The following is a 15,615-nucleotide window of genomic DNA, read 5'->3' as shown; positions in this document are numbered from 1 at the left end:
GGTAGTTTAACATGTTTTCTCTCATTTTGGATGATGCATTGATTCCTGTATGGTTTTACCAAATCTCTCTGTCTTGATGCATTATGAAACCTTGTAATTTGTGCCAGATTAACTTTTATTTGATTGCAAAAGAGTTAACGCACTTTGTGTTCTTACAAGACCTACTAGTTTTCAGTACTGTAATTAAACCTATTCTCAGATCTATAGCAAGACTCAGGCTATTAGTTTTTATGTTTATAACATAAAGTGCAGTATCTGGAACATTTAAGAGTTCCAGTTCTGTAAGTCAATTAGACCTGGCTGTAAATTTTCTATTCACAGTTTTTTGACAGAAAATTAAGTCTTCATAACTCCAGGCTCTTTGAGATATACTATGGAACAGCTTTTCCTCAAAATTCTGACTTCTATGGCAAAGTGTGATATTCTTTTCTTTTTCTTTTTTAATTTTCTGTTAGGAAAAATGAAACAGAGCGTTTAATTTGATCCAGATTGAACTATATGGGAATAATTTTAAACAAAGTAATATATTTCCTGTCAAACAGTTTAATTTTATCTTAGATGGCCTCAGGTCATGGTGAGATTATATGCAACTACCTCCATTTTTCCTTCAGACTGACTTCTGGGCCTAGAATACATCTTTCATGAGGTACCACATTTTTGACCTCTAGCTGAACTGTTTCAGCATCTCTTGGGAATCACTTGATGTTCATGTATCACAGGAAACAGTTTCTCCTAAGAGCATGACACATGGTGAACCACTGGGCACCTGATTTATAGCTCCCAGGAAACATTGCAACAACTGAATTTAAAAATCCTATGACATTTTTCCCAGGCACAATTTGCATAGTAATGGCTTTTCCATCAGTCCTGGTCACAGCAGGGAGGAAAATGAAAGTCGTATTAGCTGAGGAGATCTGCATTCAGGTTGCTGTTTTGGTTGGGTGCCATTTGGAAATTTCAAGGTCTCAGTGACTCATTCCTAGTGTGAAATGAAGGTAACAGTGTTTGCTCTCTTCTTCTCTTTGTCAGTTTTGGCTATTCTTTTGGTTACATCTTCAATCTGGAGTCAGTGTTTTTCATGTTCATGTGCAGTGCTGATCCTAAGAAAGCCTCTAAACTCTAGCACCAGACAGACAGGGACGATTCCCCAGGTGGGCAATGCTTGGTTGCTCCAAGGTCCAAGGGCACAAAAGCACAAGACAGTCCCCAACCCAGCTGTCTAATGCTCACTGTTTCACATATATTTGTACCTATGCTGGTAACAGAAAGCATTTTCCTTACAGATTCTGCCATTTGCAAACGAACAGAAAAATAAGTGAAGGATCACCAGCTCCTTGAGACAGCATTAAACACTCTCAGTTTTATTAATGTACTGACTGTGTTTCTTTGGACTACTAAATAGAGGTTAATGCAATATTTTGGAGAAAACTTTTCTGCCTCAGAGGTTTCCTTATTTAAATAAGACATGAAAGAGTTTTAGACAGACAGATGGAGGAGCACAGGGAACCATAAAGACAACCCTGGTCAGGGTGATTGTCAGTGGTATCAGTACATCCACAGTATAAGCTGTGACTTTTATGTGGGCCTGGGAATGAGGAATTTTTCCATGATGAGGGAGAATAAATAATAAATGTGTCTAGCTGTTAATACTTATTATCAGTTTATTCCACAGAGGAAGAATATATTGGAAGAAAATATGGATATTTTTTTTCTGTTGGTTCAGTAGACATTTAATTTAAAAACAAAGCATCAAACAAACAAACAAATAAAAGAAAACAAGCCAGAATTGTAATTAGTTGTTTTGTGTTCTTGTGATCTCTGTAACAACAATGCTGTTTTGCCACTCATTCTCCTGGATCACCAGAAGATCTTTCTTCATAGGAAAAGTTTTATCTTTCAGTGTAATTAAAAAATTGTTGCTTTTCAGATTGCTTTAAGAGCAAAGTCGTGTCGTTATGAATTGTTGCTTTGTTTTGTTTATATTTAAAATATTACATCTACAAATTTATTCTGAATAGATATTGTTAATTTTTCTAAGGTAAACTCCAGAGTGCTTGATCACATTCAGTCAAATTAAGAGACTCAGAAGAGACTGCAGTTTATGTTGTACACATTTTGGACCAGATCCCCACAGGTGCTGAGGTATCTAACAGCCTTTGGTTTCAGCAGAGACACAGGCTCCTAAACAGAAGTGAGGTTTCTAAGCAAATTTGTTGATCCTGACTTGAAAAATGCATTAATTAAAATGCTAGGATTGTTTTGCTAAAATCAGTACACTGATCTCTGTGCAGATATGTAATAAATCCTTGAAAATATTTGCTGTTTCAAAAGCAAGAAAAACTTCTGCAAAATTTAATATATAAATATGTGTTTCTGTTTGTATTCAGGAAACTACGGAGAGAGTGGAATGGAAGCTTTCAAAGATATGGCAGCTAAGGAAGGGATCTGCATTGCACATTCCTACAAGATCTATAGCAATGCTGGTGAACAGAGCTTTGACAAGCTGCTGCGAAAGCTTCGGAGCCACCTGCCCAAGGCAAGGGTTGTTGCCTGCTTCTGTGAAGGCATGACTGTGAGAGGGCTCTTAATGGCTATGAGGCGCCTGGGACTTGCTGGAGAATTTTTGCTGCTGGGCAGGTGAGTAATGCTGTGCAATTACAGCCAGCATCTTGACTGAGAAGGGCAAAACCAATAAGACGGTCCAGTCAAGCAAATACATCCTCATGGTGTCTCCTCTACATGTGCATATCTAAAAGCTAGAAAGTAACGTCAACCATGTCATAATGGTGCACACTCTATAAAGACATGCATCATTCTCATGACATTTCACGCAAACACAAGTCCACTTGACCAGTCTTAATAGCATTGTGTAAGAGAAGGCTCACACACAAATATTTGCATCTGTATCATGCATTTTGCTCATTGCAGTTTAAAATACATCAGGGACATGTACAGCCTGAACTGTGTGTCATTTGAGTAACATGGTGGTAAGAATCACTGATGGGGCCTCTGGTTGAACCTGAAGTTAATCTTCCCAAAACATAATTTGTTAATTATCACCTTTTGCTCTTGAGCCAATGTTTTGACATGTGCATAGTGTCCTAAAGGCAATATATGAGTAATTATTTCTCTTAGCATAATGATATCTGTTGTTCCCTTCCTAACCACTAAAGAGAGATAGGAGTACTTGTTCAGGTATGTTCACCAGAAGGAAAAGACCCTGTGCTAGTAAGCAGGGAAGTAAAAGGTCTTGATGTAAACCTAATGGGATCTCTCTATTGCCTTATATTCAACACGTGGACCCTAAATCACATTAGAAAAATGATGTACTGATCACAAAATGGAGCATAATGGAGCATTACCAGGAATTAGGTAATGTGGCCTGCTGCCTTTCCAGCACACTATTAGAGGGACTGCCTGATGCTGTCCAAAGCATGAACACAAAGAAACAGTATCAGTGAAATCAGATGTTCTGGTGAGACCTTGCAGAAAACTTGTAAGGACTGCAGATCTGCCCAGCTGTCTTGGAAGCTGGGATGCTGAGACTGGCTCACAGGCAGGACACCAGCCTCTATTCCCCGTCTGCCATGTTGCACACATCTGCCTTTCTCCCTTCCCTTCAGGCAAAGGGGAAAACAAATAGGCAACAACAGGGACTTCTGCCTCTGCCCTGATGCTTTAGGATCAGCCTACATTTTTCAAATTTCACGTGTGAATTGCTAATTATTTCTCTGTCTTATGGTAATTGTGTCTACCCCTCCTTTCAAATGCATTTTGTCTGTAGATTGTCTTGTTTTTTTTTTCTGGACTAACATCCAAATGAACCACAGCCCTTAGGATGAGATTTAATTAAACATATTTAGATTTCTACAATTTAGGCACTTTGATGTAGGCTATCCATCAGGATCCTCTCTACAATTAATGGAGAAAAATAGGACCTTCTTAGGTCTCTTGTTTTTAATGTGGACATTTTAAGAACTCCAGAGAAATCATATTCTAGAAAAGGGCTTAAACAAAGACTCTCTTGATGACTGACTAGGCTGGAAAATCCTGGGTGCTAGTTGGTAAAGTGGAGCAACCTATCCCTAGCTGAAGCTGGTGCCACATAACCTTTTCTGACTTTTATCCTAAACATAAGAAATTGCCAATTGTCTGCAGCAGCAGCCAGATTTAGGGGCAAGCAAGCATTGTTTTCAGAAACTATGTTTGCCATTAACTCTTCCAGACTCCAAGCCATACATAATTTTGTATGGGATTTGTTTCTCTACAACAGCGCTAAATTTAGCCTCCCAAGATGCTTTTATCAGTAAGGACTTCAGGAACTGGTGATTGTGAATAAGAATGGGAAAATACAACTCAAATCTTCAAAAAAAGCAAGGTCTAGAAAGAACTGGCTATGGTTTGTATTGGTTTGGTTTTGGTTTGTTTGGTTGTTCTTTTTTTGTGGTTTTGTTTTGGTTTGTTTGTTTGTTTTGTGTGTGTGTGAAAAAATACCTGTTTCTAACTGCACTGGGAGCTTTCATGACTAAGTATAAAAAAATTCAGCACATGACTTTTATTCAGTAAATTGAAAGTGATATCTTATCACTGTAAACTGCTTAAAGCTAAAACTTAAATCCTTAATTCTACCAGACCATGTGTGTCCATACCTGTGGCAATTTATTTGTAAAAAAAAATTAAAATGTTGCTTGAATTAGAAGTGTTTGCAAAGAAAGAAAAAGAGAAGTGTAAGGAAATTTGTTTCTATCCTTTCTATTTATTAACAGAGGCTCCAAGATAATGACTAAGAAGTAGCTTCTCAGACATAGGTTAACCTATACCCAGTCAGGAGCTGCTGGGGATGGATGTAAAGTAATTGCACTTCACACAACTGGACCATTTCTATGGCAGACAGCTGAGGGCAACTGAAGTGATGTATTCTCTCTACATCTCTCTCTCTTTACACTTGAGAGATCCAAAGAATCTAGAGCTTCCTATGTCCTTTCAATAGATTGTGTTCAGATTTGGTATTAAAACCAGGTATAAGCCATAAATAAAGCAACCAGTTTTGCTTTGAGTCACCCTTAGTAAGGAGAGCAGACTGTTTTATGTCCCTGCAGTACAGCAAGACTGTTGAATGGAATGTGGGATGTTGTGGAGTGGTTATTTATGTCACACAAAGGTGTTCATTCTCATAAAAATGTTCTCCTTTGGCTATGGAAAAATCTCCAGGCTTCTCAGCAGAGTGGAAAGAAGAAAATAAAAGAAAAAATAGGTAACTTGGAAGCAGCCTATTTTATGTAGATGGGATGCAAGACAATATAGGCATTATCAACTGATGGCCTGAGTTCCTGTAGGGATTTAAAACTCCCTTTTCCAGAACCATAACATGCTGTGTCCTCTCTCAGTTTCAGCTGTTTGAGTCCCCTGGCTATGAATACTGAACTGTTGGTCCAGAGTTAGCCTGAATGGCCTGTTCTGTGAAGAACAGCCTAAGGCACTGGCCTGGGATAGATATGACAGCTGGAATAACCCACGTGTTGCAAGCAGATGATGTTGGGGTACTTTTTTTGCAGCATTTACATAGGTGAAAAGAGCATTTAGCAAGTTTTTTAAAAGAACAGCACTGAAAGGGGAAAGAGCTACATCTGAAATAAAAGAATTCTTGTGCAATTAATTTATCCTGTGCAGCTACGCAGGAAAATGAACTAGACTAAAATTTGTACTGGCATTCCTGCTCCCATCCTGGCATTGCTCTGGCTGCCCATTCAACTGAGGTTATAAAAGGACATTCCAAGTGTTGGGGGAGTGCTTGTCACTGAAAAGCAATGGGCTCACAAGGAAACCTGCGTCTACTAATAGGTAGTTATTTGTTACCCAACAAATGTATTTTGCTTCCCCCTTGTTCTGTGGAGAATTATTTTATTTCCAAATGCACAGAAAAAAAAAAAAATCCCAAAGCTGTCCTATGGGAAACCACAAAAAAACAAACATTTCCACTTTCCATGAGCTTTTTTTTGGTTCTTTTTCTGATTTGTTTCTACCTCTAATATTTCTGATCTGAAGCCTTGCAAAAAGACTGTGTTGTTGCTTTTTCTTTGTGGTTTTTGTTTTGTTTGCTTGTTGTTTTCTTTTTTGGTGGTTTTTTTTTTTATTTGTTTGTTTGGTTTGGTTTTTGCTTTGTTGTTTTTGGTTTTGTTTTTTTTTTTAGTATATGAATTTCATATAGCACCAGTTTTATGCTCAGCCAAACAGAAAATGGAGTGGTCAAGGAAAGCACATATCACATAAATCACCCTGTAGAGCCCCAAGGAGAGGAGTAAAGATACTCTTCAATAAACATTCCACTTTTGACATATTCAGTTCCTGAAATTTCATTGCCTGCCTGTGACAGAGAGGAAAGGTGGCAAGTCATTAATGATTTTAGCATTCCAGAGCTTTTGATTCATAGAAAACATTTTAAGTGCTCAGCAAATATTTACCTCATACACCTTGAGGATTTTGAATTAACCTCAGATAAAAATGGTGAGTGTGCTGCCTTTCAAGTGTGAAAAAAATTACTATTTTAACCTATCAGTTATTCAGCTTAATTGGGATTTGGACAATGGGCTTCATCTGTTCTTATGGTTTCTGTCATCCACAGGTCATACACCAGGAGATATCCTTACAAATAAAATTAAATAGAGAATAACAGAAATATGGAGTATTAATTGTGTAGATAAAAACAATTTGTTGTGGGTGATTTTCAGCTGTTCCTCATTTTATGTAAGCATGTTGTCCTTCTCTTGACTGCTAGTGGCAATGTTTGACCAAATATCTGTGATAACTCCCTTCAGTGACATTTTTTTTATCTGGTGCCTTTTATCTAAAAGGATCCTGAAGATTTACTTGGAATGACTAAATGTTGGAGTGATTGTTTATATAATTTTTCTAAAATGCAAGAGAAATTATGACCCACCACCAAAATTAAATAAATTAATGGTAATTGTCCTAAATAAAACAGGTTCAGACAACAGCACCACAGTACTGGATAATTTAATTCCCTTTTTTCTTTCTTTTTACTAACTGGCATTATTTTATCCTGTAGTCTCTAACACTTTTGGAATGGGGTTTGGGCATGGTGTTGGTGGCAGCAGTGTCAGGGTTTATTACCAAGAGGCAGTTTGAACACATATACTCTGTTTTGGGGTAGAAGAGTGTTAAGATACATGGATCCAGGCTTCACATGTATCTCACCTCCAGGCAAGAGAACTGTCCCTGAATTGTTTCATTTAATATCATAAAAGTAGCTATGGTGCAAACTTACAGAGCAAAAACCAGAAATTTTGCAAAGGATTTGTGATTCCAAATGCATGACAGTAGGACTTTTCGTATCTTAGAGAGAGGAGGAGGGAAAGGAGAGGCTTATAGAGATAAAATCATTTACTCAGCTTCCAAACAATGTTCCAGAGGCAATATTGATCAGAAAGGAATTACTAGAACTTCCACAGCCTTCATGTTCCAGCATGTGTATTGTGTGTCGGATTTATAGTGGTATTAACCACCTTGTTTTAGTAAAGAAAAGTTAATTAAGATTATCTGGACACTCTTTTGTCTAAAATGACAAAAATAAACACAACCAATAAAAAAATAAAGCACAAATGGAAGTGTTTCCTTATTCTCTAGCACTGAGCCTGATTTTCAGCTGTCCAGTTGGAGAAACACAGGCCAAAATTTATAAGTCTGATTTAATCTCCACATGACTCTTAAATACTTATTCATTCAAAGGTTTATAGAGATGATGCACAACTGTGTCTTGGCTATAATATCTGCAGCAAAAGAATGTAAATCTCTAACTACAGAGCATCCCACAGAGTTTTCATGCTTCCTTTAAGTGCTAACAGAACTTGATGACTACGTCCTTAAAAGTCCTTGCAAAGATTAAGAATTGCAATCTGTATTTTCAGAATTCACTCTTTTATATGATACTCAAAAGTTGTGTCTCAGGACAAGGTGAACCCTCTTGAGCATGCCACCATTGGTGAAGCATGTCTGGCTGAAGATGAAGAAGGGGAGGACACAAGTTCCAGAAATGTGATTATCAATTTAAGTGTGGCTTTGCTAAGGGGCAGAGGGCCCAGTGAAGCAGTACCTGTCCCTCCCAGAAGAGCACATGTATTCTCCATCTTTGACAAATCACCTCTTGTAATAAAAAAAAAAGACTTGCTTAGCTGCTGAGGAGATGGATTGAAGGAAATTGTTATTGATTCTGAGGCCCACAGATGTTGCAGCAAAAAGAGCTAAGTAGAAGGTAAGTAGTAAAAATGAGGACAAGGAGGGAGAATAAAATGTGGAGGACCATTAGTTCCAGGAAATCCCAAAAAGTAATTTGGTTGATAGGAAACTCAGCAATATATGGGGAAAATCTGGTTAGAAACCAAAATGGTCAACTTCTGCTGAAGGAAAATTAAAGCAGGATAGATGATCTGAGGGAAATTAGTTCTTTTTAATAATTTAAAAAGAGATCTTTCATGAGACTTATAAAAGTGTCTTCTGAGTGAAGAAAGATCTCACTCATACGAAAAATTCCCTGCTGAACGTGTGCTGTATGGTGTAGGTTAACGTGTTTTTCTGTGTTTGTACAAGTCCAACTGGCAGAGAAGTTATTTTAAAATAAATGAGGATATGAAATTTTGCCAACCTGATATATGCTCTAAATCCATTCTTGGTTATTTCTGCTACTTCAGGGAAAAATTAATCAGCCAGAAATCTTCTGTCCAGAATAGTTCTAACTGGATAACCTTGTAAAAAAATGTGGAAGCTAAATGTAGTATCAGTGTGCTGATATCTTCTCTGGGCACAAAATACTGAGCTCAGTTACTCCTCATTACAAGAAGGACATTGAGGTGCTGGAGAGAGTCCAGATAAAAGCAAAATGTTGGTGAAGGGTCTAGAGAACAATTCTTATGAGGAGTGGCTGAGGGAAGTGGGGGTGTTTAGCCTGGAGAAAAGGAGGCTGAAGAGACACCTTCTTGCATTCTACAATTACCTGGAAGATAGTTGTAGCTGGGTGGGAGTTGGTCTCTTTTTCCAAGGAACAAGCAGTAGGACAAGAAGAAATGGTGTCAGGTTGCACATGGGGAGGTTTAGATTGGATAGTAGGAAAAATATCTTCACTGAAAGGGTTATCAAGCACTGGAAAAGACTGTCCAGGGAAGTGGTGGATTCATCATCCGTGGCAGCATTTAAAAGACCTGTAAATGTGGTGTTGAGGGGTCATGGTTTAGTGGTGGACTTGGCAGTGACAGCTTAACAGGTGGGCTTCATGATCTTAAAGGTCTTTTCCAACTAAGACAATTCTATGATTCTAAGATAAGCAGGTGAAAAAATACTTCTGGAGAGCAATCAGGCAACTCCATCCTGTAGGAGGAGTCTGCTTCCTTTTGGTTCAGTTCATTATACATAGGCTCCTGCTGCAGCCTCACTATTTCCTCGCTATTTCCTCTGAGGCAACTGTCTGCCACCCACTAATTTATTTATCTCTGAATTCTCTTGCTCAGGCATCAACATGTAGCCCAAGAAAGAAGCTATTATATTATACCTAGTAATTTAATGCACTGTAATTAGCAGCATTAAGTCAGAATTTTCATTACCACCCAGAAGACAAAGAACTTAAACATAAAACAAAGGTCTGCTTTTCTAGAGCTGTAAAAGAGATTAAGGAATTTAAAAGCTGTCTTCCTTCCTATTTCCAAACAGTGTCCTTAGAGATAAAGCAGACTAGATTGTGAAGAATAACTTAGTTTTGAAAAGAAGTGATATGGTCTCCATTTTACCTGGCAACCTTCTAGATCAGAAACCCTCAAGTTGAGAAATAGCAGCCTCCAGCTTGGTCCTGCTGTAGATGAAGGCAGCGTAATGTCTGGCCAAGGCCTTTTGTGTAATTACTGGAAGGAGCATCATTTTCTTTCTATGATATAAACCACAAAAGATAAACATAAGGACACCCAAATTATGCTTGTGGTTTTTAGAGAGATGGGTGAAACAAACTTCTACACTGAAAGTAAATCAGTCACCCTGATTTTCTTGATCTTCTTTTCTCTCTTTTTGAAACATATATATATATAAATACATATTTCTAATAAATACTGCAACTTTCAGTCCAGTTTCATAGGCACTGATATGGATTGAGGTAGTGTGGGATGGCAGTAAGCACTAAGCATGTTGGGAAGAATGTCTTAATTTGCCCTTCAATAATGTAGTATCTTCCTTGCACTATGTGACATGATGTTAGGCAAACATCAGAACATATTCTAGTGTGCATATTGGTAAGTGAGCATGCCTGTTGATGTCAATAAGAGATGCATATTTCTCTGAGAGGAAGTTGAGGTCATGAATATATAACATTAGAAAATAAGCATGGCTATATCAGGTCAGATTGAAGGTTCTCTGTATCAATGTGATGTTTCTGGAAGTGACCAACAGCAAATGACTGGCAAAAAGTAACACCAGGCCAGGATGAAATTAAGTTCTCCTGCAGCATTTGTAAAGCTAAGACTTATCTGCAATCCAGGAACCTCCTAAACCAAATTGTCTTTGTAAAGGAAGCTCTTGTGCAGTGCACTACTTTGAGGATAAAGGAAGTAGGAGAGGAAGTAGGACAGACAATAGATCACGAATGCAGAGCTTAGTCCTAGGACATATGAGCTAGTATACTAGTCTTAGCGCTATATTTATTAGTGTTTTTGTATGTCATTACATTTATGTGTATTCAGTTTTTCTCTGTAAATCTCTTCTGTGTCCACTTCACACAGTAAGCAACTCAGGCTAGGCACTATATTTTACCATGTATCTGTGTTGCTTTTTGGACAAGGAGGCTCAAGCTCTTTTGATTATTCAAGTGTTCCCATAAAGCAGCACAACTTCAGCGAGCTCAAGAGGCAATCTTGCTTGATAGGAAATAAACAGTTGATATTGGTATTGAGTATATCCTTCTTATGACATAATAATTCATTAATGCATCCAAATAAATTATTTACCTGCTGAAGGATCTAATCTTTCTTATCTAAGACTGGCATTAACAACTAAGGGAAGGTAGTCAATACACTTGAGTAGAGTGGCACTTTAACACTGTGGAAAATGACACTGGTGGGTAAGTCAAAATGTCATTCAGGTCTTTCACTTCTGCACTTCAGGATCATCTCTACTGAATGAATTCTTGATCATAGACTAGATGTATCTGCTTACAATCTTTCAAAGACAAACATTCCAAAGCCTCCTCTGACGACTGTTTAACTACTCTACACTTTTCTTAATTTCTAACCAACCTTTTTTAAAACCCATTGCTTCTTTTCCTGTCCATATAAACAAAGGGAGCAGTTAATTCCTTACCTTTCTAAGAGTATTATTTACATATTTGAAGACTTATGCTTACCCTCAATCTGCTTTGACAGCTTTAAGTATGAAAGGAAAACATATTTTACATTTTCGAATAGCATGAGATTTCTTTTCTCCTAGTGGAAATGAGACATGGGGAAAAGCCTGGAAAAAAGGTGGCAAAAAATCCTGAAGCATTACATAAGCTTTATTTTTATTGCAAAAGGACAAATCCATGAGATGATCTACATAATTGAAAAACAGGCAGTGAGGCAATCTCAGAGAAAGCTTCATACTGCCAACAGACCCGTACTTGCAGTTCTGCATGAAATCAAGTCAGTGGCATTGCTGGGAACTTGTGTCCATTTGTGGGTGTATCTCTGTCCTCCCACAAGAAATATATACTTCTGATTTTATCTGTGATTTTAAAGCTCTACTCTATATGACAGCTTATTAAAACTCAGAAGGGGTGAAGTCTGTGGGTGGTTCCCTTAAGACTGTTGCATTCAAGTGTATCTTCTGGGAGTGACAGGCAATGCCCGCAGACAATTTTCCGACAGGAGCCTGTTTTGAGGATGAAAGAGATTCTTCCAAGTCTAAGAAAAGAAACTAAAAATACCCTTGAAACAATTAAAAATAATTTTGATTTAAGCTTGAGGAAAGATTAGATGCTTTCTTGTCAAAAATAAGAATTGAAGTGAGAAGAAATTAAGATCTTATATTCCAGCATGTTCTTCCATCATTCTGTGTACATTACATGACAAAAGGTAACTATTTAAAACATTAGAACTAAGATTGAAATATGATTTCTAGAAAGACTTAAAGGTAGTCAGAACAGGATGAAAGTTAGTAATGTCCCTGAGATTTTTATCATCTTTAGAACAGCTACAGGTATTTGGTTAATGAAGTTAAGTGAGCCTAAAATGACCTCCATTAAATGCTTGGCATATGTTTGTCAAAAAAAAACCAAACCTATTTCTGCTTCTTAAAATGAACTCTGTGACAAATAGAGGTTTGCTGGAAGGTACTGATTAGCAGTTCAGATCTGTTTCCTTTCTATTATCTTTCTCTGTAGTATGTGGGTATGTTATTTTCCATGACTACTTTTTTTGTCTTTCTTTTTTTTTTTATTTATCTGCATCATACCAGAGTCTGCCCCTCAGAATAGTGACTCACTGCATGCACACAAACCACACACGTCTGGATATGATGAAGGGATTTATGAGAGGGAAAGACCCAGTGTTTTGCAGCTCCATGCTACCACCTTTTCATAAAAAGCAACTGTTCCAAATAGTGTAGTCCAGGAACAGTCTCTTCTCTCACAAATCTGCTAGTAATTGTGTTTATATCTTACTTTCTGTGTCCCCCAGAGGTCCTTCTTGCATACAAACAGGAGAAACGTGTGGCACACAAGGGGAAAGAAACACTGGATCACTAGAACAATATTCACTGCTCTGGCCCAACTTTGTGGCTATTGTTATGTGTGCTCCATATTTCAGTTAGAGAAGGAAAGTGGGGATCAGAAAGGCAGAGGAATGCTTTTTTTATCCACATTTGAGATTATTTAAGAGTACCCAAAACACTCCGAAGATCTGAACGTAAAAACATTACCCATGCAACAGAGTTTTATACTGAGGAACCCATCTCACTTACACTGCTGAGTGATTATGGAAGAATTTTCCTTGGAGTAATGAAAACTGCTGATTTGTAAACTTAGAGTGTAATTCATTTTTCTATCGCTCTATTAAAATGACAAAGTAGCACACACAGCAGCATATTTCCCCCTTACTACAACAGAATTGATAGTTTCTAGTGATGCCGTTGTGTCTCCAGAGGTTAAGGCTAAAGGCAACCGATAACGTGGATGAAATACCAAAGCTCTCTAAACCTCATTCTGGTGGAATTCAGTTCACTACTGCCTTCAAAATACATTATAAATCTTGGCAAGCAGATGCTGCTTTCAGGAAGGGCAGACAAAATAGCCATGTACTATTTCTAGGAATTCAGTTGATTTTTGCTGTTAGTTATAAACATGATAGTAACAAAATTGATTAAATGAACAGTATTTTAATTAGGAAGGCAAAGATAATAAAATAAAATCTGTATTTATGAAGGTGCGATATCCTTCAACCTTGCTTAATGTTGATTAGTAACAATGAAGAAAGTGGAGACTGGCTGAATCATAATGAGTAAGTCATCTCTGTCCTGGGAAAAAGTATAGTTATAAACCAAGATGATTTAATGCATTTTAACTAGTGTGCCATTAAACATACATTATCTCTAAATGCTGACATGGATAAATCAATGTTCATCTTGGATGCTGACTGCTTTTTGCCATGACTGACCAAGCTGTTTTTTAATCTATTTCCACCAACACATACCAAAAAGAAAATTATTCCCTGTATCCCCTAGCAGTTAAACCAAAGGAAGTCAAGAAAGTTTCTGCTTGAGTCATTTTCCAAACTCAGCATGTGTTCAGAGGTTTCAGGGTTTGGCTAGATCAGTTAATTTTTATATCCAAATCTGCATCACTTAAAGGTTGTCTAAGTAAAAAAAAAAAAAAAGTGTCTTAAGTGCCCCAAAAGGGGTTTTGCCTGAACGTTTATGACATGATAAAATTATAGTGCAATGTATTGTCATCTCAGCAATATTTTGTGGATGACTGTCACAAAATGCAGGCCTTGAGGATAGAGGTAAAATTAATAGAGATTTGAGGGGGAGGGCTGTGGAGCGAAGCAGAGATAATACATTGTTTAGTTTCTTTTCTCTGGTAGGTATGACCACATATATTTATGCAAACATCTAGAAACTCCTGTATAGAAATGAAAGTACAGGAACCAAGACACTAACTGCAGATTGTTCTTTGGTTTTTGTTGGTAGCTGATTACTTGAAATCACCTTACATAGAAGGAGACTAATGAATACACAGTTGTTTTTATTTAGAGACAAAAACCAAGAGAGAACTGCTTCTGAAACCGCATCTCTCGCTTTTGAGAGGGTTTATGTATAGTTTTTATTTTTTCTGTTATTTTTATATTATGTAGCGTTAGTAACAAAATAGATAACTTGATTACTTATGCAGCAACTCCTCTGTAATAAATCTAATTGCTTTTTGTGGCTGTATAAGTCCTTGTCAAGAGGGATCTCCCAGTACAGGGGCTTGGGTAAAGGTGGTTAGTGTTGTCTAATAATCTCCCCACTATTTTGCGCTGACATGTCAATTTCAGCTACTGGCAGTCAGAAGCTCCATGACAATTTGCTACTTTGTTCTAGTTGTGCTCTTGTAGTCAGAAGACTAAATTATTCATCCTCCACAAAGTATTAACTCCTCTCTCCCAGCTGATAACAGTAGGACCAAAGAAACACCCTGGTTACAACAACAGTAACAAACAGCAGCAGGTACCACAGAACCTACATTTTGTTCAACTGCGATAACTCAGTTGGGAAGTGCAGAAAGTCATCCCCACAGGAATGCTAGGAAGGTGCTTCCAACCCACTAGGGAAAACCACAGATCTTACTTCTGAGTTCTCTTCTGAAAAGTCCAGGAATCCCCACAGGGTCAGCTAAAGATTCCAGGCTGGGAAACCATTGCTTTAATCTTAGGCTTTCTTACAGCAGACTGCACTTGTCTGTTGCTTTTCTCAGAGTGATGCTCACCTTGAGCTCAGAATGTATCTCAGAGAAAGCTCTTTGGCCCTTTGGACATTGACTTCTATGCAGAAGTTTCTAGATGTTTGCAGACATATCCGTGGTCATAATTATCAGAGAAAAGAACTTATTTCTCTCCCAAATAAAGCAATCATGGTTTTATGTCACAACTTAGTTCTTAATTCAAATAAATTCTTATCTGCACCTTTCGTAGCACTGATGGAGAAGAGGAATACTGATCTCACCTAAGACCAGTGCTAAATATGGTTTCTGCTCACTTAACTAGTCAGTGGAGAAGTACAGGCATGTACACAGGGTGATTCAGGTCTTAGGTAAATTGTCCTCTGCTGTCCCTAGTAAAGGGAATTTGGGGTGAATACATCCAAACATCCACTGTGTGCTGAGAATCAGGGAAGATAAACCTTGAGCAATGTATGTCTCTCTCAGATGGCATACTGGCTGCTTGAAAAAACATCACTGCTCTTCAGCGAGCCCTAGACAGGCTGGAGAGTTGGGTGGGGAGAAACTTGATGAAATTCAACAAGGGCAAGTGTAGAGTCTTGCATCTGGGGAAGAACAACCCCATGGACCAGTACAGGTTGGGGGCTGACCTGCTGGAGAACCATGTATGA

The 15,615-nt window shown here is 37.9% G+C and overlaps 1 protein-coding gene across 1 annotated transcript in view; it reads left to right on the top strand.

Moving 5' to 3' along the window:
- GRM5 (glutamate metabotropic receptor 5) overlaps nucleotides 1-15,615 on the top strand; it is a 240,455-nt gene that overhangs the window by 113,089 nt on the left and 111,751 nt on the right. The window contains exon 3 of the mRNA XM_051621069.1: nucleotides 2,388-2,637. Within this exon, the coding sequence (XP_051477029.1) occupies nucleotides 2,388-2,637 (250 nt within the window). The remainder of the gene's footprint in view (nucleotides 1-2,387; nucleotides 2,638-15,615) is intronic.

Source organism: Apus apus, chromosome 1 (assembly GCF_020740795.1).
Source record: "Apus apus isolate bApuApu2 chromosome 1, bApuApu2.pri.cur, whole genome shotgun sequence".
NCBI classification, from domain to species: Eukaryota; Metazoa; Chordata; class Aves; order Apodiformes; family Apodidae; genus Apus; species Apus apus.
Note: the sequence above shows the minus strand (reverse complement) of the source record. Positions and strands in the feature narration are given on the sequence as shown.